This window comes from Engraulis encrasicolus, chromosome 13 (genome assembly GCF_034702125.1).
Source record: "Engraulis encrasicolus isolate BLACKSEA-1 chromosome 13, IST_EnEncr_1.0, whole genome shotgun sequence".
NCBI lineage: Eukaryota > Metazoa > Chordata > Actinopteri > Clupeiformes > Engraulidae > Engraulis > Engraulis encrasicolus.
Window position 1 is genome coordinate 42,069,246 of NC_085869.1, and position 21,262 is coordinate 42,090,507.

The following is a 21,262-nucleotide window of genomic DNA, read 5'->3' on the forward strand; positions in this document are numbered from 1 at the left end:
GACCCTCATCTTTCATTAGAATGTGTTCATTCATCTCAAACAAACAGAGATTTTTAATAAAGTTGTCTCAAATCTCATGAGCCTGAATGTTGCGTAATGCAGCTCCAGGCGCCAGGGCCAATGTTGCGAAATGCAACATCAGGCATCAATGGGTTAAACACAATGAAGAGTGAACAGGAAAAGTGTGCAGAAAATAGTGAGAGGGCAGAATTTATACAGAATATAGAAGTTCCTGATTGGGGGTATGCGTTCTGTAAAGGCCTCCGCACATCGGCTCCGACAAAGTGCAGAACACTGCTTTGCCAATGTTTGATTACACGGTTTTCAATACAACTCCGCACTCCGGCACCAATGTCCATGGATGTCGGCTGGCGATTAGGGACGAGTTCTATTTTGTCGGAGCCACCCATTGATTATCCATGCTCTGCTGTGGTGAAATTGTTGCAGGTGTAATCAAAATTGTCTGAAGCGAAAGTGCTCCACAGTGCTGTCGGAACCCAATGTGAGGAGGCCCTAAAACGAGGGAAACGGGCTTTTTTAGAAGTTTGACCTGTAAAGATGTTATCAACTGAACATGATGATCACCATTGTTATTAGTGTGGTTCGTGTTGGGAAGGTTCCTTTTAAAATGTTTTGCCCTGCAGAGTATCTCCAAATGTAATTCATAACGTAATCCGTTAAATTACTCAGTATGAGTAACACAATCTGATTGCCTTTTACACACATTGAGGGCAGCCAACAGTGTCATCACAACTTTCTCAAATTTCTTTACTCAGTTCAGGTGTATTACAAAGCTCTATATAAATGTGTGCTTCAAGCCTTTAATCATTATACTGCACCCTCTTCTGAAGCAGACCAGTGTAGGGCGACCAATATTTAGCATCACTTTAGTTAACAATGTCTTCTAAGATGTCCTATTGTGGAGAATGATAACATCTTGAATAAAGATAATAAGCTAATATAGCATGTGACATAATAAGACAAATATTATGTCTTACATTAATAAGGTATATTACAGTATATAATGCAGGGGTGTCAAATATACGGCCAGCGGCCCGCATCCGGCCTGCCAGAGGGGGCAAAAAAGGGAAATTGAGACCTGATCTTACTTGCCTATGTGGTAAAGTGCACTTATCAAATGTTGATACTTTTTACAAAATGATTTCAGTTGTTTATAGAGTTGCCGACCATCCCTTGAAATACGGAACCGTCCCGTATTTATAGCCTACGTAAAAGTACGGGTTCCGTATTGAGCTGAAACGGGACATGGGATGTTAAAATTCAGGAAATTACATCTAAGAAATATATCATTTTCTGGGGGAAGACCACCAGACCAGACACCAAATGAAATTATTTCTTCAAAGGACTATCAGTATTGCATTGCTTTCTACGTAAATCAACACACTTTTAAAACATGCTGAAAAGATAAGGTGATAGTACTGAAAGCTAAGCCTCTGGTTTAAGTTTTTTTTTGCGATATTAATAATGTGGCCCGCTTGAGGTCACATGGGCTGTATGCGGCCCCTGAACCAAAGTGAATTTGACACCCCTGATACTATAATGCATTGTAAGCTGTGTGTGGCACCTCACCTCTCATTGTAGAAGTGTGTGTGTGTGTGTGTGTGTGTGTGTGTGTGTGTGTGTGTGTGTGTGTGTGTGTGTGTGTGTGTGTGTGTGTGTGTGTGTGTGTGTGTGTGTGTGTGTGTGTGTGTGTTCGTGCGTGCGTGTGTACGTGCGTGCGTGTGTGTGTGCGTGCGTAAGTGCGTGCGGGCGGGCGGGCGTGTGCGTGCGTGCGTGTGCGTGCGTGCGTGCGTGTGCACACGTTTGTGATAAATGTTAGATAGTTCTCTGACTCTGAACTGTATTTTCTCCCACAGCTGTGATGTCGCACACAAAATCTACCACAGACACAGCATGCATACCTGTAGTTCGTGTCAAGAGGTATACTGCTGTGAGGGCTGTAGAGATGAGCCCCTTAAAAATGACCTGTCCAGTGAAGCACTGTGAGGAACGACCAGTTGTGAGTTGGTGTAAATTAAATGATCAGAACATTTGCATAAAACTGCCTGAGAACCCTAATGTTAAAATATGGCAGGAGACAGCACACCACGAAGAAAACCTTGTCATGTCCTATATGGAGATATTCCGTACAACAAAGAATGACAGCGGCGAATATCGATGTGGACTGTATCCTCTCATTGTTGGACATTCCATTACTGTTACTGTCATTGGTAAGTGAGGTTTAACCAAGTAAGATACGGCCCCAGTTATAATTTAGCTGTTACCGGAATAGCAATGAGTTGTAATGTATTACTAATGGCTCTGTGGCATAGTAGCCTACTTAGTAATGTTTTTAGTGACTATTACAGTGTTACACTGGTGGAACAGCATGGATTACATTTTATCTGTGGGCAGTATTAAAGGGACACTGTGCAGGAAATGGTCAAAAAAGGTACTGCAACTATGCTGCTCATCGAAACTGGGCTGCCTATTGCCAAATTTGATCTTTACATGAAAGTTTACTAAGTAATAAACAAATATTTTCTAGTATGGTCCAAGTAGAGTCATTTTTGCAGCTAAAAATGGCTATTTTTGGAAATTCAAAACGGCGGACTATGGAGAACATCCCCCTTTTCATGTATGAAAAGTGCAATTTTTACAGTCATAATGAATACTTAGAATTTGATGGTGTGGGTAAGTATTCATGAAAAAGTTAACATTAGTGAATAGGCAGCATGAATTCCGGAAATAAACAACTAAAAATCTCACATAGTGTCCCTTTAAGTCATCAATACACACTTTTACATATGAAGGGTTTCGTTGCAAAACGGTGTATCCACCATTTTTGACTTTTGCATTTTATTATTGCAAATGACTGTTCAGAGCACTGTCTTAGCACTTTTGTGTGAATTCTTGCAATTCAAATATTTTGGGAACAAACCTTTTAAACCTTGGCTATATGAAATGCATTTTGCAATGCAATGCAATGGAATGCCCAATACAATTTCCCAACATTCTACGAAGTGGAGATACACCGTTTTGCAAATAAACCCTTCATATAGTGTATGCATATACTGTACACAGCTTTCTTTAACGTTGAAATTTTATTGTCTCAGAAATTGGACACATTGAAAACAGCACTGAAAGCACACGTAAGCACCATGCTGTACTTTCCTCATTTGGTAATCATCATAAAGTCATTTCTGACCAGAAGTACAGCATGATTTTAATCATGGACTTCTCTTTAACTCCCAAGGTTTATCAACCACAGAAAGCACAGAGAAACACTCAGACTTAAACTGGCTTCCATATGTGCTGATCTGTGTTGGCATAGTGACAATTGTTGCTGTCGTGATGCTCATCTCCTTCCTCAGCCTACATGGATGCAAGCGTAAGTTGTGTCCCAACTGTCTGTCTGGCTGTCTGTCTGCTCGTCCATTAACGGGCATTTACTATAATGTGCATCTTTGACTGTTGCATTGCCATACAGGATTGTGGGATGCCATTCCACATGAAACATACATAAAAAATTTCCCTTTACACATTTTGCAGGATCCTCAAGAATTTATGCAACAGAAGCTAACAGATCATCTAAAGCAAAGACAACTGAGAACACAGTCCAAGAGCAGGTCATTTCAGTGAGTCATATACGTGGGCATTGTAGTAATGCAATACTCTTTTTTTCTTCGATCGGCCAATAGTTCGGAGCTCGATTCACCTCGTGATACATATCTATACAGAGAAACTTCAGTGTGATGTACAAAGTACTTAGTCGATTCAGTCATGAATCACACCCTGTTACTCAGTGGTGTAGTCTACGTAGAACGTGGGTATACAGAGTATAACCACTTATAAATAACAGGGATTTCAGTATACCCACTTCAAATTGATTGATTCATTGTTTTGAGTAGCACAAATATATACAGTATACCCACTTCAATTTTTTTTTTAAATATACAGTATACTCACCATAAAAATGTAGACTACACCACTGCTGTTGCTAGAACTAGAACTAGAACTATTTTGAGGCTGTTGTTTGATGCTGCTATAAAACTGTACTAATATTGGCAACTTTCAACTTAAACCTTTTTCAATGTTTGCATGTTGCTTCAGCTTCCCACCAGGAGGCCATCTGGCCACATTACACCCAGCCCCATCGTCCCAAAGCGTGACAGGAGTCTCCGCCTTCACCCCACCCAGAGCCCTGCACTCAGGCACCACCCAGGCCACGACCCCTCCCTCAACGGCACATCGCTCCAGGGCCTTCTCACTCTGCCCCGTGCCCCCGTAAGCACCCACCCAGATGCTGATCCCAGGTCAGTCACCATGCCCAATGGGAGCCCAGGGAATGCTGGAGACAGAAGGCCCAGTCAGGTGTTGTATGCCACTTTAGACCACCTAGCCTCAAAGGACAATTCCAGAGCTCAGCCACCAAAGTTTCATCCTGGGGAGGAATTCTCAGAGTATGCTTCTATACGTGTATCTTAAAAACTTTTTTTTCCCAAACGGAGCTGGAGAAGTGCCTGTGGTCACAGCACACCCCACCTGAGGCTTTACAGTTCAGTGACCTTGAACCTCAGTGACCTTGAACCCGAATTTCTTTCCTCTAATTTTTTGGGGGAAGGTTGATAACACAAATCGGGATAGGCAAACAAACACTGCAAAAAAAGACAATAACCTATTCCAACCATGGAGGGATAAGGGTAAATATATAGGCCTACAGTATATATGTTTTTATCAGTCAAGATAATCTGAGGCAGTGGTTCTTAACCTGGGGTGCGGGCACCCCCTGGGGGTGCGCCAGAGATTCCAGGGGGTGCACAGAATTTTGTTTGTGTAGAGGTTGTGACCAAAATTATACTTGTAAACATTATAATTAGGCCAAATTAAGTCCAAATTAAACAAGTTTTGGTTCCCATTTAAAGTCATTCAGGTACTGATTCATGTCTCAAGCGAGAATCATTGTAATTAATCACTCATTTATCAATTTTTAGTGCATATACACATGTAGAAGTTTGTGTTGGGGGTGCGCGGCTTGTCTTCGGCACAGGTAAGGGGGTGCGCTAAGAAAAAAAGGTTAAGAACCACTGATCTGAGGCAACATTGGAGGGACACTTGTTGAAACAACTTTGCTCTCTCAATCCATCAACAAACAGACTATTCCTAACTTCGGTGAGACCTGATTGTATGTATGTGGGTGCGGAGTGTGATAATCGAAAGCCACACGTGATTAACTATTAGTCATGGTTGTTTACAGTAGGCCTATTGGCCACATGGGCTTATTTGACACTCTCAAAAACAGACTGACAAACAGGTAGCTACACAGACTCTCGGTCTTGCTCTTGCTCTTGCTCTTGCTCTCTCTCTCTCTCCCTCTCTCTCTCTCTCTCTCTCTTGCTCTCTCTCTCTCTCCCTCTCTCTCTCTGACACATGCACACACACTTGATGCAAACATGTTCATGTTGCTCGTCGTGGAAAATGTGAGTGGTCTGACAACCACACTGTGACGGGGGGAGATGAAAGAGGAAGGGGTGGGGTGCAGGAGGAAGGAGAGGCGGGGGTTAAGGTGAGGGGTTTTGGGGGAAGGCAAAAGTGTGAAATGCGTCAAGGAGCCCTGAACTTGTTACTTCTGTGTAAGAGGCCTGTAAAAAAACAATAGAGAAAACGAAAAAAAAGTCTTATTTCGAAGCCCACTCTACACACACACACACACACACACACACACACACACACACACACACACACACACACACACACACACACACACACACACACACACACACACACACACACACACACACACACACACACACACACACACACACACTGTACACACATACAGGAAACATGCAGAGAGCAAACAGCACAAGAATGTAAAGAGACAGACGAGCATTTGTACAGGGGTAACACGCACAGTACAGTATGTTATACATGCATAGCATGGCGTGCAGATATATAGATGTGGAAGATAATGCTGCGTTATGGGTAGCTTACCACATGTAGTCGTGGTCTACCAAAATGCTTTGCCACTCACCATCAAAGATGGAGACTGAATAATTGGTGGTAAAGGACAACCAAGGGAGTATGTACAGTACTGTATGTCACATGACACATCAGAGCTAGAGGGTCAGAGGCGGACACACTAGGTTTAGACAGCGAAACCTCATATATTTATAATTTAACATATGGCATACAGTATATCTAGTGGAGATGATAAGATAAAATCATCATGAGTATAGATAATTGGGAGCCTCTTTGCTGAAAAGACCCAACTACATTATAACAACACATTGCTATGATATTACAGAGAGCCGCAGCCCCTTAATGCAATAACCATTGAAAAGTTAAGTACCATAGTACTACAATATATTATGACATAACACAGGGCCTTTAGTAAAGCATGACTTGATCCTTGCCATTCTGGTAACAGGAAACTTAAGGGTTAAGTAATTGAGTAAGACTTGGTTTTAGCCTGCATGGTAAATTCCAGCAAAAAGACATTCAAAAGGGCCCTATGCCTATATTTCGCCTTGGGCCTCCAAAGTCCAAAGGGTAAAACCGCTGCTGCTTCTGCGCAAAGGAGTTTTCAAAGACGATTCATACGAGCCTGAATGTTCTATTCTGCTGTAAACTCTGCTTTCATAGCGAGATTCTGGAATTGCTTCAAGATCTAGAATGATGTTGTGTTTGTGGGTAGAACCGTGTGGGGACATTACAGAAGCAGTGTGAGCCATAGCTACTCTGAGCTGATTTTGGTGTCCCTTGGACTAGCCCAGGACACCAGTGTCATTCTCACGGCACCTCACTCACTTGGTGTGTTCCAATACTCTAGTAGTACACTAGAAGTGTCCGCTCTTTCCGTACTGTGTTTGGGTACGCAGGGTGTTCCATTTCTAATCACGACGGTAAAGTGTACTGTAAATTACCCGGATAACGCCCCCAAAACGGCCATTTTTTGAAGTGTGGAGTTACTGTACACTTTTCGCACTCAACGGCCGCCATGTTTGTTACGTAGTTGAGTGTCAGATCTGTCAAACGGCTGAATCTCTGTGATAACAGCATAGTTTTGATTCCAAAGACAATCGCCATGTGTATTAGAGGCAGGGGTAACTTTAAAAAGTGTCAGCATAACGAACAGTGCCTTCCGTGATGAATTGCATATTGGCGGTTGGTAAACTCGGATGACACGCGACCAACCGTCATTTCCGTTAAGTGTATCAGACAGAACAGGAATTGGAATGTACTCGCCTCGTGAATCGCGGAGGGTGGAAAGGGTACTACACAGCACTCAAACAAGGTACACAGTACAGAGGGCGAATAATGGAACACACCAACTGCCACCTCTGGCAACTGAACCTACTGGACTACAGTCTTTTAGTGTGATGATTTAAAGGTGTCAGAGGTGTCAAAAGCAAAAGTAAAAGTAAAAGTAAATTAATGCTGTAAATTAATGCTGTAAGTAAGCATTTATCATATGGCATTGTGTTGTTGTTACACCAGTTATTCCACCATGCCTAATGAGGTATTAACAGACTGCATTGTTAGTGAAAAAATCTAAAGACCTAAAATCCTGTGACAAATTTGATCCAACCAGCTCAGAATCAGCTATTCATAAGACATCATAAGACAAGGTGTACAGTATCTGTAGACTCATTGCTCTGTGAGGTTGCCTGTGTCGGAAAGAAACTGGCAGGGTTTTATGTTAAGGTGCAATGTGTAAGATTGTGGCCAGAGTAGGTATTGCAACTATGGCGCTCATTGAAGCTGCCTGTTGCCAAATTTGATCTTTTTATGGATATTTACTGAGTGATAAACTAATATTTACTAGAATAACCGAAATAGAGTAATTTTTGCAGCTTAAACTGTCTATTTTATTTCTTGAAATTCAAAATGGCGCACCTTTTCACGTAGGCCTACTTTTAACTTTAAGTTTTAACTGTTGACACCTCTGAAAGGTATACAGTTCGCCTGGTTATCACCAGACCTAATCACAGGTGAGTTAAGGTCTGGAGATACTGCAAATCCTGTAGGGGGTGTGTAGTTTACGATTGACAACGGCTGTTTATTGGGCGTAACGAATGTGTATCATTTGGCATACATGGCCGTATCAGTTTTATCTATTCAAACAACCTGCAGTCATTGCCTTTCCACGCCTTCCTGCTCTCTCATTGGAGTACCAATATGGACTCAGTACAGTACCGATATGGACTCAACACCTTTCGACGTGTGGGCTGATGCTGTAAAGCAGTGGTTCTCAACTGGAATGGCTTTGGGACCCATCATTTTCTATGACCATGCAATTGGGACCCAATTCTTTGGCACACCACTGTCAGTCCGTGGATTGGATAGAAACCGTTTTGCTCTTTGGAATGTTTGCATGTCATGATGTTGACCTTATTAGTTCTCAAGTCCATTTATTCCAATATCAATAATATAAACATGCATTTGACAATATACTTTTCATTTATTCAGTACCTCACCTTGTCTCAATTTTGGGAGTGGCAATTAAAATGTTTACACCACAGTTCCGGACCCCTCCGCGACCCATCTTTGGGGCCCGACTCACCAGTTAAGAAACACTGCTCTTACTGCAGACGTGGTCATTGGCAGGGCTATTCACTTTTAGCTGGAGATACTCAACTACATCATAACAACATTTCTATGACAATACCGAAAGCCTTAGTAACAGATCACGATATAGCCATTACAATTTTGGTGACAGTAAGGTTCTAATATAGGCTCTGCACTAAGGGGTTAAGTAAAGCACAGATGTAACTCAGCATGTTTATGCGCGCATCGTGTTGCTACCCCTGCTGAGTATTATTGCACACAGTCGGCATTACAGCGTGCAAGACGTAGGAGCATACAGTTGGCAGTGTGTGCAAAATAGATCAACAGTCAGTCAGCAGAAGGCCTACATGCAAGATATTGGAGAATACAGTCAACAGCGTACACACGGAATTTGAGTGCTCATCAGTATGTTCAAGATGTAGGAACACACATATTCGGCAGAATATGCAAGATGTGGGAGCACACAATCCACATGTTGGGTGTTGTAGGTAGTGCTATAGCTGACAAGGCATATTGACCTGGCGGTAAAGACGGGCGGAGAGACCACAGCAACCCGTCTTGCAGAACGCTATAGCCCACCATGGAACTAGTGCATACCTGACCACAGATGACTAGGCAAGCAAGCGAGCGAGCGAGTGAGGGGTTGGTTTGTGTTGAGGTTGGGATGACTCGTCACGTCATCCCGTAACGAAGAAGCATTTTTAGGTCAGCCACAGATCACATTGCACAAACCGATTTTTTTGTTCATTTTTTCTGCAACAGTAATTCTGTATAGTATGTTTACAAACATATTTTGTATCACTGTATGACAACTGTACATTGTTTATAACTTATATGGATAAAGTTTATTTTGAAAATAAATCATCTTGTTTGAACTGAAAATTGAGTGGGATGAATGTTATGTAATGACATTTGCATTGATTGGAGAGCTGTGAGCACACACACACACACACACACGCACGCACAAACACACACACACACACACACACACACACACACACACACACACACACACACACACACACACACACACACACACACACACACACACACACACACACACACACACACACAAACACACCCACACACACACGCAGAAAAACACACACACACACGCGCGAGCGCACACGCACACGCACGCACGCACGCACACACACAAACACACCCACACACACAAACACACAGAAACACACACACACACACACACACACACACACACACACACCACACACACACACACACACACACACACACACACACACACACACACACACACACGCAGAAAAAAACACACACACACACACGCGCGAGCGCACACGCACGCACGCACACACACAAACACACCCACACACACACACAGAAACACACACACACACACACACACACACACACACACCACACACACACACACACACACACACACACACACACACACACACACACACACACACACACACACACACACACACACACACACACACACATTCGGGGGACAGACCATCACCACTAAGGGGAGTTTTCAAAGACTATAGGCCTACCTGCAGTCACGGTGATGACAGGAAATGCCTTGGTCAAAAATGACTGCAAAGACGAGAGTAAAATACAGCATCAAGTTGCAATGAGGGGGCTGAGCAAAGAAATGGAGTTTCCGGCTGCAGCAGCCAATTCAGGGCTTTATGAACAACCAGCTGCTATGAACCCCCAACCGTATACAGTATGGAGTTTTCTGTGTGGGCCCCCGACATACGCAGGGTGACTCAGAACCACTTAACCCCCCCCCAGTACGACACCCCTGGTATAGAGATGTTCCTAATAATACGCATCACAGATTCTTTTTCAATTATCTTAACAAAGTGATGCTTTGACAACACAAGCATCTTCCTCAGCATCATCACAACATCAAGTTTGTTTTGCACCTGTAAAATAATTTTTGAAAAGTAAAGACATCTGTGAAGCACCAGCTTTCTGTTTGGCTTCATGCCCTGGTCCTGTTCTGGCTACCCCTGAATGGCAATTCCAGAGAAGCACCACATATTCCCCCTGTTCACCACAAAAAGTCTCACGTCTTTTTCCCCGAAATTGCTAAATTCCTCTAAATTGCTCAAATAACGACGTGTTTACTTGAATACGTATAGTCACCAGATATGATTGTCAGTATACCACTATATTCATCATTATCTCAGTAGGCCTGCATTAGTTTTAAGTATGGTGGAATTATATTTAGCCAAATGTTGTTTCACACCCCTAAATTTAAAAAAAATGTTGGTGTTATGTCTCTGCTTGTTCATCTGCACAGTGAAACACTGCAGCTGGGAAGCACACCTCAATTGCACAGCACTGCACCGCTTCAGCTTCATGCCACTTTAAAAATAAATTGACCCGTTTAGAAATTACTTCATCACTAACTGCGCATGCATTGTTGTCTCAAACACACACACACACACACACACACACACACACACACACACACACACACACACACACACACACACACACACACACACACACACACACACACACACACACACACACACACACACACACACACACACACACACAAACAGACAGTGCAGACCCTAAAGAGAGAAGACCTGCCGTCCTGAAGTGTGCGCAGTTGTAAAAAATAGAGATCCTAAAAGTACTCTTTTTCTTTTGCTATTCCAAGAGGGCATAGCCTGTTTTAGAAGCATAGACGTTTGTGGTTACAAGCCAACAGTAAACTGTAAAGGGGTCTGTAAGGCACACTATTTGAGCTATATCTCCCTCTGGTGGTGGTGATGTATGCCACAAGCTGAAACTGAGCTAATGCAGATTGCATTATGCCAGCTTCAACCAAATGCGTGCACACATGCATGCATGCGTCTGTGTGTGCATGAGTGTGTGCATGTACAGTACTATGTGTGTGCGTGAGTGTGTGTGCATGTACTATGTATGTGAATATGTGTATGTGTGTGTGTGTGTGTGTGTGTGTGTGTGTGTGTGTGTGTGTGTGTGTGTGTGTGTGTGTGTGTGTGTGTGTGTGTGTGTGTGTGTGTGTGTGCGCGTGTGTGTGTGTGTATTTAAGCGCATGTGTGTCAGCTGTGAGACCATTAAGACCCCGAGCGTGTGCACATTAGGAGGCTTCATCTGGCCGGGCCGCATCTGGACATCTGGGAAGTCTGTTTGGATAACTTGACTCCTCTGCCCTCTCTTATCCACTCTGTTGACTTTAATAATAAATGGATAGACTTTATTGGCACAATATAAAGTACTTACTTGCTGACTGAACCAGTTTCCCAAGAAATGTTTATAAGAAGTGATTTTGCGTGTGTGCGTGTGTGCGTGTGTGCGTGTGTGCGTGTGTGTGTGTGTGTGTGTGTGTGTGTGTGTGTGTGTGTGTGTGTGCGTGCGTGCGTGCGTGCGTGTGTGCGTGCGTGCGTGCGTGTGTGTGTGTGTGTGGCTGTGTGTGTGGTTGTGTCTGTGGGTCTTTCTCAAAACCTAGGCCAGTGTCCTTCCAAGTGTATCAGCCTAATTAGTCACGCAAAGTGATTGGATACTCTTTGGTGAACTCTACAGAATATCCAATCACTGGGTGTGACCAATGAAGGGTATCCAATCACTGGGCGTGACTAATTAGCTGATACACTTGGAAGGACACTGGGCTAGGCTTTGAGAAAGACCCTGTGTTTATACAGTATGTGTGGGGTGAGGGTGAGATAAAGATAGAGGCAGGGATATGCAGTCAGCTTCCTGCTGACACCTTTGCTCCTGGTCTTGGTGCAAAAGAAAAACAAAGTGGGCCGGCCGTGAAGTGACCTACCACATTCTTCCACATGCAGGTCATGTGATCACAGAATGCTTATAGGAAAAATCTTTGCTACCCCTATACGCATGAACGGCCATTTGTGTACTTTGCTCGTAAATGTGCGTTACAGCCCTTTATGGGGGAAATCAAACCGAATGTCTCATTAACTTACATGCTACATCGGCTAGCCTAAATGAACACAGTCCATGCTTCAGCCATGGCTGTTTGGCTATATTATTTGACCTGCCCACAACACAACACGTTTTCGGCATGTTGCGCGTGAACAACGCTAGTCTACACAGGTCTTTATATTTTGTTTATATAGGGCTTATATAGGGCTTTCCCAGTGTTACCCAGCTTCGTTGCAGTCTCCAGTAATTAATGGCTTTGGATCCCCTGCCAGTAGATTTTAATGGACTTTGTCAGCATCAGACATTTAGTAAAGCAAACCCCTCATTTCATTGCCACGGTCAAATTTTGTAACTGATTAAAACTCGACCACAGGAGTAAATTTAGTTCAATATTTTAACTGGATATGACAGGTGGCTCTAGTGGAAAGCAGTGGAAAAGAGGCATTAGATACCCCTTATAGTACGTACACATTTATGACACATTTACACATACACAGAGGCAGGCATGTGAGAGAGGAGGAAGAGTACCCAACCCACTGCTGGAGATGACCAAAACAATTCTTCAATAAGGTCATGACCCTACCACATCCCTATGTGTCATGTACTACACTGTACTTCGAGAGCCCTCACATCGACAAAACACACAGGCAGATAGCCAAGCGCCCACACACACACACACACACACACACACACACACACACACACACACACACACACACACACACACACACACACACACACACACACACACACACACACACATAAGCCTTTAGTAGTGTGTTCCACCGCTGTTTCATGGCTGGCTGTTTCCATCCATGAGCAGCAGTCTAGACTGGAGTGTGTTTTGACAAAAGGACACGGTGCTCATTCTCAGCAGATAGATAAGACCAGGCCAGGGCCATGTAAGGGGAGGGGAGAGGGACACACAGAGCAGGACTAACAAGAGGAACTGGGAATATGTTGGAGAGGTCGGAGAGAAAGTTTAATGAATCAACTTGGCGTGTTCTTGAACTGGCGCCTAGGTGGCAGTGTGGCTATAGTGAGCATGTGGGAAATGAGGGAAATAACTACTATATCTACGATCATTATCAATATCAGTGATCCAATGAAACAATGCTATTAACAATTCCATTACTACTCCAGTTTTAGTATAAACTACAATGTAAAGGGCTGGAATACTGCATAACTAAAGAAATGGTCTCTACACAGTGATACGTTTTTGTATTTCAACATCCATTGTGTATAATGTGTGCCTATGAATACATTGCACAGGATCTGAGTATTGCAATATGTTTCAAAACTCTTGCTTTAGTTTTTACTGATAAACTGAAGAAAAGTGACAAGGTCCTGGTTTTGGGCCAATGTGAAGCAAGCTGCAACTCCTGCAGCCCATCAGAACTTGGTTTGCAGTTTTGGGAAAGAAAAGACAAATATTTTCTGCGTTCTCATCGATTTTCCAGTGGCATGTGCTGGCAGAGGCAGTAGCACGATCGCTTCAACATTCCAAAATCTTCAATAATTGGAAACACATGAGAGAACCTGGCACCATATTGCAGTAGGCCTACAGGAAAAGATGAGAGAAGACTTTGAGCATGGAATATGGACACTAACAGCAGAAGATAGTAAAGGATAAAAGATTGAAGCAAGGTGGACATTGGTGAATAATTTGGGGAATATGTTAGGGGCTTTGATGCCTTTATTTGACAGGACAGTCGAAGATGGTGACAGAAAGCAAATGGGACAGAGAGACAGGGGAGGATCGGGAAATGACCCTACGGCCGTACACGAACCGGGGTCCCCGTGGGTGGGCATGTAAGCCCAAATGTGGGGGGCTTAGCGCTCTGCACCACAGCGCCCCCAATTTGGGGAGTATGTTGACTAATGACCAGAAAGCAACACTGATATGCAACAATGACATTACAGCAACATTGATAGCATATTTCTTTGAAAATGTGAATTCCTCGCAAAAGAAAGTGAAGATTTTACATTTTTTAAATTTACTGTATAACTTTTTGAATTAATTGTGAGGAAAAATTATATCAAGCAACAATTATAAATTGCAACATTAACATTTCCACAAGAATGGAAACAAGAGCAGGAAAGGTGTATATTTTATCATGCATTATGATTGCACAGCACCACAATGGCTTATCAGAATAGTTTCAAAACATCACTTGCCTGGCCAAGCAAAAACACATCCTGGCAAGTGCAGAGTCATTGTTTACAAAATGACAAGAGAAATAAACATTCCCACTTCAAACCCTAATCGTGCAATGATAAGATCACTCCTCTCTGTCTGAGACCATGGCACCTACATCAAAGCACTATTTGGCACTGCAGGCCAAAGCAAAGCTATTCATTTCTAACCTGATAATGAGTACTCGCCTTGTGTAACACTGAGTGAGTACCCCCCACACACACACACGCACACATTGCACACTCACACACACACACACACACACACACACACACACACACACACACACACACACACACACACACACGCACGCACGCACGCACGCACGCACGCACGCACGCACGCACGCACGCACGCACACACACACACACACACACACACACACACACAAACAAATTTACTTTAGATTGTGTCAAGCATGTGTGGTGGTAAACAAGTGAGTTTTACAAAAAAGGTGTATCCTCTCATAAGCCAAGCATGGTAGTGGGACTGACATGGTCTGGGGATGCATGAATGCTGTCAACATTGGCAATCTGAAATACACCTAAAAGAAACATACATGTCAACATGCACTGTGACTACTGAAGCAGATCATGATATTCTCCATAGGATTGCATTCAAATCTCCCACCAATCTATTTAAGCCAGATGCAGACTCAAAATGTAAAAGTTCAATGCAAAGAAAGGTTGAAACGCACACTGATGACCTTCCTTGTCATCCCTTTTCATTTCGTTTCATTTCGAGACGATTCGAGCCAACATAGCCCCTTCTCTACCGGATTTTAATCTGGGGTGTACTCACTTTTGTGAGTACATGTTCAAACATTAATGGCTGTATTTTGTTTTTTTCCGAGTGAACAAGAAATTTAAGCGGTTAAATATGTTGTTAAAAGGTCACTAATCATTGTGTCAAAGTTACATTTCTGTAATGCTTTCCTATGAAAAGATATACTCAAAAATCTGCAAAACTGTGAGGGGTGTATTCACTTTCGTGATATACTGTATAGATATAGATATAGATAGCTCTAACACACAAAGTCTAAGTGAGGAGCCTAGCACCAAGATCTGGGCACTAGGAACTAACTCCAATGCTCAATATTGGACAGTAAAAGACATACAACCACTGCACAGTCATCTTTATTCTTTCCACATTTTATTTATTTATAATTTGATCATTCACTTTAATTCTCCCATATTCATACAATGATATACCACACCTTCATGTCAGCAGATATTTCCCTCACTTTTAGACTATGTACATTAATACTGAGGGGTAGTAGCCACAGTTACGGTAGCGTATTGCATTTCCATAGATAATGAACACTAGATATTGCAAGGCAATACACATATTATCCGGGAAGCATTAACATCTATGAGAAATATCAGGATAGTGACCTAAGACGAGGGTGCCCAGGGTTGTGCCACGCCAAAAGGCGGAACACGGCATCTAGTGTTCATATCTATGGGTGCATTCCAAGGGATGTTTAGTTCAAACCTAAGGATCTTTAGTTCAATTTTAAGGACGTTTCGTAGGCTTTTGCGGTAGACGGTCTTATACGAATGGTCCAACGTTTTGTTCGTTTTGTTGTGGTCCCCTCTCAAGAATCCATTCGACGAAAAGACCTGTACCCCATTCCAATATGCAGACTTGCGTCCTCCACTTGTGCTTGCGGCCTCGTACCAGGAAGTAATACGTCATAATGACATCACTGATAAAAGCATTGTAAAAGCATTGTAATTCAATAGCTCGCAAAAGTTCAATTGTAAAGTCATTTTCTCATTTGCAAACTGGATGGTGAATGAAAAACAGTCCCCCAAAAGTTGTTGTGGCTAGGCTGACAGCTGCTAAACTTTATTGTTTTCTCCAGGGAGGCGGGGCCAGGAGGCGGGGCGAGGCCACAAGCAAAAGTGGAGGACGGGAGTCTGCATAATGGAATGCACTCTAAGTTGCTTTAAGGGTATGTTAGCATTAGCTTGTAGTCCTTCAGAGCCATAGCATCTAGCGTTAACTTTTTTCCTACACTGTATAGTATAACATTTGTCATACTAACGCTCCACATCCAGTGGCCTTCTCTATCCCTGTACGTACACACCAAAAGAAGCCAAATCCATCGAATCGAATGTCCTCATTGTTTGCAATAACATGACACTGAATTCAGTGAATGGAGCAACTGCACCAACGTCAAAGCTTCTTGGACGACTAAAGAGAAATCAAGATGTTGACTTGATACTGATGACGGTCTGTTGATCACCACAGGATTAATTCATTTACCAATACATTATGATTTCACCTCATGAGCATAGGAAGCAAAAGCTTCTTTGTGAATTCAGCTTCCTTTGAGTTTATGGGCTACTTCTTCACTTTGGTCGCTTTTAGTGTGAACGTACAGTAAGAGTTAATAAATTGCACTCCGCCCTTCATGCAGACTAGGGCAGTAACAAAAGTTATTACAAGTTACAAGTGATGACGTACACATTAAACATTAAAGTCGATGTCAAAATGAATAACAGTCACTCAGCAGCACACATACAGTAATACACAACAATGAGAAAATGGTGCATTACACAGAAGTGCAGATTATTTGTTTTTCTTATGTTTTTCTCTCCCAAATCGTCTTTGTTTGCTACTTTGTATTACTCTACCAAAGCTTGTTTATGGCATCCAAATGCCAGACAGGACACAGGAAACTCTTACATCTCAAAACACACATACAGAAAGACTATATGGAGTCATTTGCAATGTCTTGAATGAAAATAATTTTCCAAAAACAGCAACAAAATGGTACATTACTTCTAGTGCATTGGGAAAGCTAAAAGGTTTCATGTATTTTCTTTTTTTTGGCAAACTTTAAATATTGTTTGGCAAAGAAAACAATAAATATGTGAGTGTGTAATAAGGATCAGTGTTAAGAATATTATTTGATTTGGCCTGCTTAAACTGTCCAGTCAATCAATAGTTCAACACATACACATGCTCTTTCTCTCAAATGCACACAGGCACGCATGCACACACACACATGCACACACACGCACATACACATGCACACACGCAATCTCTCTCTCTCTCTCTCTCTCTCTCTCTCTCTCTCTCTCTCTCTCTCTCTCTCTCTCTCTCTCTCTCTCTCTCTCTCTCTCTCTCTCTCTCTCTCTCACACACACACCACACACACACACACACACACACACACACACACACACACACACACACACACACACACACACACACACACACAACTAGTGAACCTTCTGACCTTTTGGCCCGGTCAGTGTAAGTTCAATGAGTCGGACAGAAGTCACACAGACACAAACATACCGAAGACAGAGACACAGACACACCCATGCACACAGGATGTTCCAACCTTTCTGCAGTGTGTGCACAGGCAAACTCACACACACGCATACCCACACACACGCACGCACACGCACGCACACACACGCGCACACACACACACACACACACACACACACACACACACACACACACACACACACACACACACACACATACACACACACACACACACACACACACACACACACACACACACACACACACACACCACTCAAAGATGCAATCATCCCAGAAAGATTATATTCTTTCATACACTGAAAAGGAGTGTGGAGTGGATATACAAGTATGTAAAGGCTATGCAATCGATGCACTTCTGTCACATAATATATGCTCTTCACATACAACTAAAGAGGCTTGCATTAACAATTACAACAATTACAATTACAACTTATATCTTGTAAAAATGTCTTTGTAGCTTAAGGGCTTTCAACTAGCAGATATTAAGATGAGGAAGCATGATATATTAATATAAAGAAGGAAGCATTGTTATACTCCTTTGGTAGGTATTGTAACAATGGTTACAGAAGCGTATATTTACTCACATAAATCCCATATGTAGAATGCTCCTGCACACCTCCATTCAAGAGGGTTCATTCAATGTAACCAAAGTTATGGTTAAAAGAAGTAGGCATATACCATTGCACACGCCATTTATTGCTTGCAATGTTCCGGTAGTACAAATCTTCTTCAGGTGCATTCAAAGTCTGAGCGACCAAAATGTTCTGAGCAATAAAATGCATGTGTAATGGATGGTGTGTGGAATATTTGTCCCCTTTTCACATAAACCCCCTTATTAAGGGCCACTTGAAAGTGTCCTGTGTCATTTTTAGCTCAGGAAAAGAATGACAACAACTTATCGTTGTCTAAAATACCAACCACAGATCCACCAGTATTATATCAGATCTCCCAGGGACCATATCAAAACACTCAAGTGGCCAAAAATAAATACTGATAATTACAGACAAACGATGGATGGGTTGTTTGTAATAATATTATGTTAGCTTTCCATGTTAAGAGGTCAGTCAGTGTTTTCCATTTATGTTTGAGTGGAGCAGTTCCTCTCTCGGACAGACCATCTCCCAGATGGATGGCTCTGTTTTCCCCCCTCTTCTTGGCAAAGAAGGGTGGATCCCTTGGCTTATCTGCCCTCCGCCATTTAGTTTTCCTCACTATTCTTTTTCTTCCACGTTGTCCATCTTTGTAATGTAACTGTTTGGTCTTCAATCCATGACATACACACAGAGAGACTAAATGTAATTTGAAATGACTAAATGCAGTGTAACAGTTCTGGCAGTGTTGGTCAGGTGGGATCTGCAAGATCTGAAGGTCCCAATACTCTGGTCACTGTCCTTGAGGTCAACAGGCCAAGCAGGTCAGTCAACTGAAAGAGAAAGCAAGAAAAACAAGCCAGAGTTTAATACAAAAATCAATTACATGATAGTCATTTCCTGTCATCCAGCATGGTGGAGTGCTTTAGGGGTGGGCAATATGACGATATTAAATCATGAATCGTGATATCGAGTACAAGATCGTCTCGAATCTGTGAAAATGGAGAAATCGCATAGATCATCTTGCAGTGAGGATGTTAACTAGTATCAGAAACAGTATCAGAGTAATGTCTATTTACTCGTGTTGTTGTCTTTTAATATTTACATTACTATATTCCATATTGCACTTTGAGAGTGTCATCAGTGTAGGATATAAAATAAATTTTGTTGTCTTTTGTTGTTTTTATTTTTTCGATGGAAGATTGTGATTAACATAAAATCTCGATTTCGTTTTTTTTTTTAAGAATCGTGATATGATATTTTTGCCATGTCGCCCACCCCTAGAGTGGTTTCTCATTTGAAGTATACAGGGACATTATCCATTCCTCTAAACTTGGGGCAGTTAAAGCTAGTGGAGGGTGCCAAAGCAAACAAGTGCTTTTCACCCTGTTACAAGTCGACAAACCACAGAAGCTATTTCGGACACATTATTTGAAGGTTAAAAAAAACTGTTTGGTGTTGCTTTACCGTAAAAACAAGTGATGCGTCAGAGTTCCTGACAGAGGGCTTATGGTAGGTGATGAGCAGGGGCGTCTGTAGACCCAATACTATACAGGGGCACAATTGGGCACCAAAAAGAAATGCGAGCGCGCGAAGCGCGCGAGCTGAAAAAAATTTGGGCAATTATTTTTTTTAAAGAATGGGCAGAGATAATGTATTGCTGCTTTATCCCTGTGATATCCGAGGGAGAGAATAACTTTCTGATGTCCATCTACAAGAACAATGTTGTTTGAGTTGAATTGGAATTATAGGCTAACTAATACAGTAGGCTGTTATTGAATTATTTGTTATCTCAATGACCGGAATTAGATGCCAGCAAAATATCATAAAATAGCTAACTACTAGCCTACTAGTACAACATAGTCCTACTTCTTCCATAACTCTACATACCTGACACACCAAAAAACTGAATAACAAAAACAGGGCATTCTTCTATATGCAAGCTATGTGTGACGGACGTGTACGTTGATGGCTAGTCGCCCCCTCACTGACTATGTGTTCCGGTCAGAGAACCGCTGCGACTTTAGGTGATATTAAGAGATTTATTGATTCCAGACATCAAAAGTGTTCTTCATTGAACAGTTGCATACATATTCAGTGTATGGTAGTAATATGGATACATTACAGAAGGTGTGTGATAAATGTGTGGTTTCTGCAAGATAAACATATAGGCCTACAGAAAGAGTCATTAGAAACTATACAGGCAAATTCTACACAATACTAAAATATGCAGAATATACAGTTTCATAATAATTAGGTAGTCAAATATGCACATCAAGTTACATTACAATATATACATAATAATATAGGCCTAATTGCACCTCAGTAACATCAATGTGGCAGGGGAAAAAAACGAATTACTGCAAGTGGCAAGTAATACAGTAGGCTAATTATACAAGTGAGAACTAGGCACTTAAGGGGTTAATCCAGGGAAAATCAAGTGCAGTACACTTAGTGTCCACAGGGTGGCGCTTTAAGACCACAAATTGAAGAAGCGGTTCTTGCCGCCATAAAAGCAAGACGAGCGTTCACGTGAACAGCTTATGTCTCCATAGCGCGACAATGCAATATTTGGAAGCTAAATTACTGACTCAAACAGTCACAAAACGGTGGAAACAACACCACAGGTCGAAACTACTATCGAAGCACTTCCAAACCGGACTACTCATGTAACTTTAAA

General features: G+C 42.2%; 1 protein-coding gene across 1 annotated transcript in view; it reads right to left on the reverse strand.

The window, feature by feature from the left end:
• Positions 1-18,227: 18,227 nt before the first annotated feature.
• zgc:113337 (uncharacterized protein LOC503741 homolog) overlaps positions 18,228-21,262 on the reverse strand; it is a 32,014-nt gene continuing 28,979 nt past the window's right edge. The window contains exon 8 of the mRNA XM_063214640.1: positions 18,228-19,415. Within this exon, the coding sequence (XP_063070710.1) occupies positions 19,408-19,415 (8 nt within the window). The 3' untranslated portion in view covers positions 18,228-19,407. The remainder of the gene's footprint in view (positions 19,416-21,262) is intronic.